This window comes from Pinus tabuliformis, chromosome J (assembly GCF_031772625.1).
Source record: "Pinus tabuliformis cultivar Carrire ecotype Pingquan chromosome J, CPIR1, whole genome shotgun sequence".
Classification (NCBI taxonomy): domain Eukaryota; kingdom Viridiplantae; phylum Streptophyta; class Pinopsida; order Pinales; family Pinaceae; genus Pinus; species Pinus tabuliformis.
In genome coordinates, this window is record NC_142295.1 from 1,057,307,402 (window position 1) to 1,057,317,431 (window position 10,030).

The window sequence follows — 10,030 nt, forward strand, 5'->3', positions numbered from 1 at the left end:
ATTTTAAGAAGGAATTTCACTCTAAGACTTAATACTTTTACGATGTTTTATGGTATTGAATGAATAAGAGAAATAACATTATGATGTTTTATGATATTGAATTAACTAGGGAAAGAACATTCGAGAATGAATTACCTCGTTGAGAGAGGAAAGGGTTTTATTAGGTTTTAGAAAAAGGTTTTATTAAGCCTCAGTGGTATGTTTTTTAGTTTAAATGAAGGGAGGGAGGGTTTAAAGTTAGAAGTAGTTTATTTTAGAATTTTTTTTCTAATTTTTAAGATAATTGACAAGTTAATAACTTTTAAGATTAATCAAAACATATATAAAAGTATTAGAGACGTTAGATAATAGTTTATGCACATTAGTGTTTAGGGATGAAGTTCTAGGTGATAATGGTCCAAAGGATTTACTGGATGTCAAATAATTGGTTAGAAGATCAAGGTTCAATGGACGAGTATAGTTATTAAGAGGTCAGCAAAAAAGAAGTGAAGGAGTTCACTAGGAAAAGAGAGGAGATAATTCAAATGGTGATTGGGAAAGATCTTTTGATGGACCAAGCAATCCCTATGAAAGAATTGACTTTTGTATGTATATAAAGACTCATGAATCAAAGAGAATTAAGAGAATGGATGTGCAAGGTATGGGGAAAATCCATTGGATATACACTCACTTTTCATATTTTGTCATAAGGGTTGATCGTTTGTGTCATCAAGAATGGTGATGATGATGAAAAGATCAAAACATGAGATCCGTATTGGGGAAATTCTATGTTAACCATTACATGATGGATGCCTTGTTTCATCCCACATTCGCTTAGTTTCCTACATTACTATTGGAATTTTGGAGTGAAGCCACTTTGAAGCAACCATGAAGCAATTTGGGGATATTTATGATCTCTAACAAGGATTTATGTGTGTTAGCTTTAAAAGTGGTGAATATATTAGTTGAACTATCACGACCATATAGATTAAATGGCTAGTATATGTTAATAGGCATGAATCCATGACAATCATCAATAAACTTACCTCATCATACATCGCACTTTTCTGAGATTAAAAAATCATCAAAATTAACAAAATTATAACTTTATTTTAAATTAATTTTATATGAATTTCCCATAGGATGTAGAATAGATAGTAACAGGGTACTCTATTAAGGCACTCTCTTTTGAAAAGGTCATCAATTCAAAAACCCATGGGAAAAAGATCTAGTCATACTAGGAGTTGGTGTGTCCCAAGTTGGGTGAAATCCATGGGTTGTTTTGATGGCTTAGATGTCTAGGGTTGTGGCTATTCAAGCCACAGGTTGGGCATGCCGATCATCCCAGTACTCACATTTTTTTTTTGAATAAAAAGATTTGTATTAATCAAGAGAACTGGATTACATAGATAACATTATGCGTACATATGGAGTACCAAAAGTTAGTTTTCAAGCTCTGTTGCTTATACGAACTACTTATTACATATATACAAAACCATCACATATTAGTCTTTCTGACACTAGAACCCCTCCATACAAGAAAATATTTAAAGCTAGATAGGAGCCTCACCCAAATATCCAAGGTAGACCACACTATAGCAACATCTTGGTCATTTATAAGACCCTGTTGAAACACTGCACGAAAAATCTCTCGACATCAATGAAGCCACTGTCCCACTAAAAGGGAGACACCATCATCAAACCACGAACCCGCAAATATTCATCACAAAACACCTCTTCCATGTGAACATTGACGTTATGAGTCCCAAACAAGAAAAGATACACTTGAGTCTGAAAAAATATATTCACCCATCCCAGAAAAAATTAACGCACGGTTTAGAGTCTCGTGTTTACTTTTGAAAACTCAAATAAAAATTGGATTTGTAGAAAGTTAAGAAATATTATTATTTCCTGGTTCCTTTCAAACAAATATATTATGTCCTCATAAGACGTCATATGTGCCTATGTTCTGGTAGGAAAAAAAAAATACATGTCCTCTTACTCTTTTATGATAAAAAAAGATTGAGGAAGGGATATTACATGATGTAATTTCTCCATGAGAAAATGATTCAACATCTCCCAATACTTGAGAAACAAGATAATCATTGAGTAAGCAAGAGAGGTTGGATCCGAGAGGGAATTTGGACCTATGTTTTGAAACTTTCTTTGCCTTTACACCCTTCTCTAGGACATTATAAATATGGTTTTAGAATAAATAACTTCAACACATATTTTTTTGTGTTTCTGTGGATGAAATTTGAAAAGGGAAATTCTAATATTATTCCGATTGCAACATTTATACGAAGGCAACTCAAACACTAATCACAATGATGGCTACTAATCTCAAAGGACTCAACTTGATTTGGACTTGCCACGCATGTGGCCTCTTAGTTAGCTACATTCTTGAATAAGATGATTTAATTCATTGATTATTTTATTTTGTTGTTATATATTCAAAAGAAAAAATTGGGGGATCTCCCTCATCCTTTGGCTTCCCAAAATATTAAGATGGGTAATGATTCAATTACTAGCCATAATAATGGTCAATAATATAGAGACACTTAATTAGATTTGAACATATGACTTCCCCATTGGTAACATGAATTGGGCAATATGCATAATTGTGATGATGATGGTTGCTAATGTCAACTAGGACTAACCTTGGTCTATGAAACCTTGAGAGTTTTTTTTGAGGAACTAATTAGTTTTATTCACAATATTGTATGTATAATAAAAAAAGCTCCAATGGTTAGATAAATCAATCAAACCATCTCCATAAGGAAATTTTCTCATGGGTGGACCATGGGTCAAATTCTTCAACCCCTAGGGTTACCATCCACTTTTGAGATTTCCATTTGAGCTACCTTCCATCCAAATATTTTGAGGAATAGGAGGGGATCCCATAAGCTTTTTATTGGAAAAAAATCCCTAAGGCTCAATCAATTGAACTATTCATCTAATTCGTATTACTAATGGGTAGGCCATATGTTAAAATTTGATTAAGTCCCTCTACGATGTTGACCACTATTATGGATGATAATTGAGTCAATGTCCATCTATATAGTCAAGAAGTGGATGAGACACCTTGAGGTTTCCTTATAAAAGAGTCGATAAGATTGGCTTAATCAACTAAACTATTCACCCAATGAATGTTAGTGATTGGCTAAACTATTCACTCAATGAATGTTAATGATTGGTATGCCATAAGATCAAATCTAGTAAAGTCCCTTTAGCTTCTCGACCACTTTTATAGTTGGTGTTTGATATGTTGACCATATTTATATTTTAGGACCTAGAGGGTGGGTGGTGGATCCCACAATGTTTTCCTTTGAATGTGTAACAACAATAATAAAATAATAAATCAATTGAATCATCTACCTAAGGCATGCTACTGATAGGAATGTCATTTCTTCAAAGCAAAGCTTGCCACAAAACCTTTGGTTATAGTCTAATTAATGTTCAAATTTACCAAAGACTCATTGGGTTACTAATAACTCTTATGGCTGGTGCTTAAACAACTCCCCGTCTAGATATTTCAGGAATATTTGGGGTCAGGTGGGGAGGGAGGGATGTGGTGGGATCCTACAAACTTGGCCATTTTCATGAATAAGTTGCATGAGAGATAAGGAAATGATGGATTGGACCCCACCACACTGCAACCCACCTATTCATGGTCCAACCATTAATAGATAAGATGAAATTCTTGATGATATACTCCACGAAGACATGCAATTTATAAATGGTTCCCCTCCATGATTATATTTCTTGTGGTCATTTAAACATTTATTAAGTTATTATTTCTCAAAAAAACCACCTTTCCTTTCAATAATAGTTTCATTATGTTTCAAATAAACTCATGGCCCATGGAATTTTAAAATTTTGGATATATCCTTCGAAGAGTTACTTGATGTTTGATTGTTTTTTTCATGATGGTTCTTACACGTGGTTCATTAAAAAAAAATATATACACATGGTTTATATTAATAGTTGGAAGAAAAAAACAATTTTAAGGAAAAAAATTACAAGATCACATAAAATAATAACTTGTTTGGTATATTTTTTTTATTTTTAGACAAATTTCGGTTGCTATATTATGATCTGAAAAAGAAAAGAGAGGCAGTTCGCCATACATACAATGTTTCCTGAACATCATGGATCCAAGGAATTACAAAAAGGGTCCCTTCCTTGATCCTGTTCTAAGATTCTTGCCTCTAAGGCTTCTTATACTACTATAAATCCTTACATATTGCAAACACCAAAATTTACAGCTACAAAACATATTTAATCTATCTCTATATGACTAATCTTCCTAGCTGTGGACTCTTCTGGGTATGGATCTGGCTCATTCTGTTTTGCACTGGAGGTAGAAGGGGCTTCCTTGAGCTTTTTGTCCATCATGAACTTGAGAACAGTTATCGATTCTTCGGCGTGGCTGCACCGGTTGGCCAAGTTGCTGAACTGCTCATGTAGAGAATGAACTCTGTGCAGGAACAGATTGATTTCTGCCCGATACTTCTCATTGAGAACTCTGTACTGATCTTCCATTCGTGTTTCCAAACTTCGGACTTGGTCTTCCAATGCACGCTGTTGCGCTCTCAGCTCCTCAAACTCTGCCTGAAGGTCTCTGCAGTGGAAGCAGTCCTCTGAGCGGTCCATTATCACTGAGTGTATCCTGTCTGTGGTGTCGACCTCTATAACGCAGAACCTCTGAACTCTCTGGCCTCTCCGCTTACTGCAGGTTGCAACCACAGCTCTCGCAGGGTTGTTACGATGCTGCTGAGCGCTAAGACATCTACCTTGGGCTGGTTGGAAGCAGACGGGAGCGTTAAAAGCCAGTTGCCTGTATAATCTCCCTTTCTTAATGTTTTGAGGAGTTCTGCTACCTGGATTATATATAGAGTCCATTTGCATGTTGTGCAGGCGGGAAGAAGCCCATCCGCGTTTCATGGTAATCCCCGGAATGGTCAAATGCAAATCTTTAACCGCAAATGGGATCATTCTGCAAGGACGATTTTCTCCTGGATTTCTCTTGATTCCCATGCATTGAAGCGATATCCTGATCTCGTTTCTGATCCAAATCCTGCCTATCTTACCTGTTTTGTTGTCGACACTGACTGCTTGACTGATGTCACTGATTCTGTCAGCTGGGGTACATCTGCTGTTGACTGAATGTTGTAGGTTCATGGTAAGGGTTGAAAAGAGACAGTATTATTACAACTCCGGCTGCCCTTGGAACGCTCGCATGCCCTGCTGGCATGCTTATCGGCCTCCTTGTTCAATCCACGTAGGATGTGGTAATACTCGACTTCTTCCATTGAGGCATGAAGGATCTGATTCCGGTGGTTTATCTGCTGAAGAAGAATATTTGGCGTGCTCTATCTTTGCGCCATAAGCCTGATAATTATTGCGGAGTCCCCGAACACCACTGCCCTTCTTATCCCTAACTTTAGCAGCTATATGAGTCCCTGATACAGTGCTAATCCCTCTCCTCTGTTGTTGGAGATCTCTCCTAGCCCCCATTCGAAGTGAAGTATGCTCTATCCATTTGCATTGCAAATTAGACCCCTTGCACCTGCTTGGCCCAGGTTCGATTTAGAAGCACCATCAAAAAAAAGATAGAACCTGTTACAATTTCTCAACCAATTCGAAAATTCCTCATCCTTTAACCTCATTTTCCATGCACTATTCTTTTCTTTCATTTGTGTCCTTCCTTTGTTTGTTTCCTGAGCACTAGCAATGTTCTCAAAAACATAGCTGATCAAATTTCTCTCTTCCATGCTATAATTTGTTGCCTCGATCTTGCCTCTGGTGTGATTTGTGACTGTCTCTAACGCTAAAATTTTAGCCTTGTGGCATATTATCCTGGTGTTGCAGCCTTTCTCCTGGAAGACCTTTCCATTTCTCGCCAACCATATGCGCCATAAAAGGGTTAGAGGAATGGTGTTCCATACCCTTTGCGCCAATTTACTCCTTTTCTCTTTCCATGGACAATTCTTTCTCCATTTGTGAATCGTTTCTGCAATAGTTGCCTGAGGCTCCCAGGGAGCTTCCCCTATTGAGGCCATCTTCCTCCAACATTCACCAGCCACCGGACATTCTATAAACAGGTGCTGGATTGTTTCCTCTGATCGGCAGCAATTTGGGCATCTGGATGGCCCCATTATGCCTCTTTTCTTTAGATTTTCCGCTGTTAGCGTTTTTCCTTTCAGGAGAAGCCAAATGAAAAACTTGACTTTAGGGGGTGCTTCTGCTCTCCATACAAGTTTCCATTGGTTCCATATTTCCTGTTGGAGGATGCTATCACAAAGAAATTGGTGTCCAACTTTAACCGTGTATTGAGTTCCAGTTGGGTCCCAGCGATATCCATCATGTTTGCCTTCCTGAACCGGGGCTTTGCTGTGAAGGAGATTCTTTAGGGCAGTGAGGCTAGTGTCTAGCTCCCCGGGGTGATCCGAGAATTTCCAACCTGTCCATGCTTGAGAGTGACTGTCCCATTGAGATATTTGAGCCAAGTGCATTATCCCTTTGCCATTGAGCCAGTTTATGGCAGGGATTGCCTCCATCTTTGTTCCAATGGGATGTTGTCCTAAAATTCTGTCTGTGGAGAAGTTGATGCTGCTCCCCCCTCCTGGGACCTTTGAGATATTCTGAGACATAAAGGTAATGGCCTTCTTGCAGAGTTGCCAAATTTTTGTACTGTCTCTGTTAGGTATATTAGTCTCCAGGAGTTGCTGCCTTGTGCAGTTCAGATATTTTGCTTCTAAAATCTTCTTCCACCACGCTGTAGGCCCTGTGATCATCCTCCATACTATTTTAGCTCCAAGTGCTAAGTTTAGCAATTTTGGTGATCTGATGCCTAGTCCTCCTTTTTCCTGAGATTGGATTATGTTCTTCCAGCTTACAAGATTGAATTTTTTCTTATCCGTTTTCCCTCCTTGCCAAAGAAAATGCCTGAGGGCTCTCTCCATTTTCTGATGAAATACAACAGGAGCTTGATATAAGGAGAAACGATATATGGGAAGAGAAGCTATACCTGATTTTAGAAGAACTAGTCGTCCTGCTGGATTCAACCACATGGTGCCCCATTGCTGAACTTTTCTCTTTATTTTATCAAGAATTTCGTTCCAGGTATCAGCTTTCAGCAGTCCCATACTTACTGGCATCCCTAAATAGGAGAAGTGATTCCAAACTAGTTTGCACGAGACTCCAAATATACTTGCAATGTTATGGATGGTATGATTTGGTGTATTCCAACCATATATACAGTTTTTTATCTCGTTGACCTTCCCACCTGAGTAATCCATGAATTGATCCAAAATCTTCTTAAAGCGCCTTGCTATAATGGTGGAAGGTCCTCCTAATAAGAGAGTATCGTCTACAAATTGAGAATGATTGATGTTCTTTGTTCCTTGCCCAATCTTGATGCCAGTGATTAGGCCTATTCTCCGGTTGTAATCCAAGGTTTGACTGAATGCTTCAGCCATAAGGATAAACAAGTAAGGAGATAGGGGGCAGCCTTGTCTGAGGCCACGAGAAGATTGGAAGGCAGCACACGGTCTCCCATTAATCAAAGGGGAGATCCAGGGGTCCGTTATACAAGCTTTGATCATTGTGATGAAGGAGGGATCAAACCCCATTTTATGAAGAACAACAAACAGGAAGGAATGCCTTACCCTATCAAAAGCATTGGCAAGATCCAGCTTTAAGACAAACCCTTTCTCTTTTCTGCTTAAGCTTGAGTGGATGGCCTCTTGCACAAGAAGGATAGAGTCAGTGATGTGCCTATTAGGGAGAAAGCCCCCTTGATTTTCGGAGATCAGGGATGGGAGGAGTGGTTTGAGCCTGGATGCTAGAATTTTTGAAATAATTTTATATGCTGAGTTGCATAAAGATATTGGCCGAAATCTTGAAAAAGTGGAAGGTCGATTCTCTTTTGGAATTAAGGCCAGATAGGTGGAGTTGGTAAATCCCCCCATTTTGCCTTTTTTTAAAATCCAGTGAATCATCTTTAAGAGATCTTTTTTAATCATATGCCAATATTCTCTGTAAAAGCTAATGGAAAACCCATCAGGTCCTGGAGCTTTATCTGGGTGTAAGCTCCAAATTGCTGCTTGGATTTCTTCTTCTTCTACTTCTTTTCTGAGACTGTTGTTCATTTCTTGTGTGACTCCTTTAGACAGATGCTGTAGCATGCTTGAATAATCCTCCGCAACTTTATCCTCAGTCAGAAGATTGTTAAAGTGCTTGGTAGCTGCTTCCTTTATAGAGTCCTGAGTATTGTGACGGTTCCCTTCATTATCCATTATTGTACTCACTGTATTTCTGACCTTTCGAACCGTGGCCTGCTTGTGGAAATAAGATGTGTTTTTGTCTCCCTCCTGCAACCAGAGTTGCCTTGATTTCAGTGTCCATTTTGTTTCTTCATCCCTAATAGTTTGACTCAGTTGTGAGTATAGTCTAACTTCTTGCTCTTTAGCTTGTTGAGTTAGCCCAAGAACTTCGATTCTTTGTTGCACTTCCTCTATTTCTTGCTTAATTTTCTTTTTATTCATCTCGGGCTCTTGATAATTGTTCTCTGCCCAATTCTTTAAAGCCTGTCTTACTCTCTTCAATTTTGTCTCCCAAATAAAAGTTGGCGAACCTTCTACATGTTGAACCCAAGCCTGCCGCACCACATCTTTTGCTGCTGAGGAACGATTCCAAATGGAGCAGTATTTGAAGGGTATGGGTCCTAGCTGACATTGGCTATAAAGAGTAAGCGTTATTGGGTAGTGATTAGAGGCAGAGACATTGAGTGTGTTTGAATGGCCTGTAGAGAAGGTGGACAGATATGCTATACTTATAAGGAACCTATCAAGTCGTTCCATGATATTGCCGGCACCAATTCTTCTGTTACTCCAGGTGTACCTACGGTTAACTTGTTTGGTATATTTAATAAGCTAAAGTTTTATATATATATTTTTTATTTCATTGATATTTCCATATGTGAATTGTAATTTCAAAACAAGTTATCTAATTGATTTCATTTATGCCTATCAAGAATTTTAGTACACACATATTGATATTATGTATGCACATATTGAATTTCCATAACATTCACTAATGTGGTGTTTAATTTTTAGTGTCATTTTTTCTTAATTTAAAATTGGCTTGAGAGTTTGAGAGATGAAAAAACAAAATTACTATTATCTTGTTACATTGTTCTTGGTAGGGCTCAAAAATATATTATATATTTTATAATAAAAATTGTAAATATGTTATATCATTTATAATAAAAAATGTAAATAAAAATTATATTCTATAGAAAATATAAAGATAAATTGACAAAGTCCTGTTACTTTAATCATTTATACTGAAATTGTAAATGTAAAGATATACTCTATGTAAATTATAAAGATAGATTAACCAAAGGTGAAGAAGTTTTATTTAAAGAGTAAAAATAAAACAAAGTCCACAAATGTTCTTGTGACCAATTTATATGTTCTTACAAAAAAATTTGAAAATACAAGGTAACAAGATGGACTAAATTTGAAATGACAACGCATTTTGAAGTTTTTACTAAGAAAGTTCCATCCAATTCTACAAAAGTTTCCTATAAATTGATATTATTGACTCTCTGGGAAATGAAAAGAAAGTGTAAAGGACCTAAATTGGATGTATCTCTTTACTATAACTATTTATTAAAAATATACAAATTTCATGTTATTATAAAATCGTTTTTCTATTTGAAAATTAAAAAATTACAACCTTGAAATGATCCTCGGGAATATGAAAATCCAAGTTGAGAATTTGTGATAAATTTTCGGGCATCAAATTCCACTATTCCCAGACACTATCGATATGATCCTAGATTGGATTCCCCTTGATCCACACGTGGAATGCTTGAATTTCCACAATTCTTTTGATAAGAATAAGTATTCCCTTTAAAGAAACATCATCCATCACCATGGTGATCAAAATCAAACTACTAAACACGATTTGCAAAGCAACAAATTTCAAAGGCTGCAATTGTTTCATACAGATTTACACTCTGGCATAAACATTATGATAT

At 37.1% G+C, this 10,030-nt stretch overlaps 1 protein-coding gene across 1 annotated transcript; it reads right to left on the reverse strand.

Annotated features, from left to right (window-relative positions):
- Positions 1-5,238: 5,238 nt before the first annotated feature.
- On the reverse strand, positions 5,239-8,846 carry LOC149230607 (uncharacterized). Its single transcript, XM_089381355.1, has 2 exons — positions 5,647-8,846; positions 5,239-5,551 (listed from the first exon to the last, which is right to left on the reverse strand). Exons 1-2 carry the CDS (start codon positions 8,844-8,846, stop codon positions 5,239-5,241), a joined length of 3,513 nt encoding a protein of 1,170 aa, XP_089237481.1.
- Positions 8,847-10,030: the final 1,184 nt, after the last annotated feature.

Excerpts from the sequence above, each read along its gene's own strand:
- LOC149230607 (XM_089381355.1), bottom strand. The coding sequence starts at position 8,846 with ATGGAACGACTTGATAGGTTCCTTATAAGTATAGCATATCTGTCCACC. Across the intron at positions 5,552-5,646 it reads AATAGTGCATGGAAAATGAG|GTGCAAGGGGTCTAATTTGC; the intron begins GTTAAAGGATGA and ends TGGGCCAAGCAG.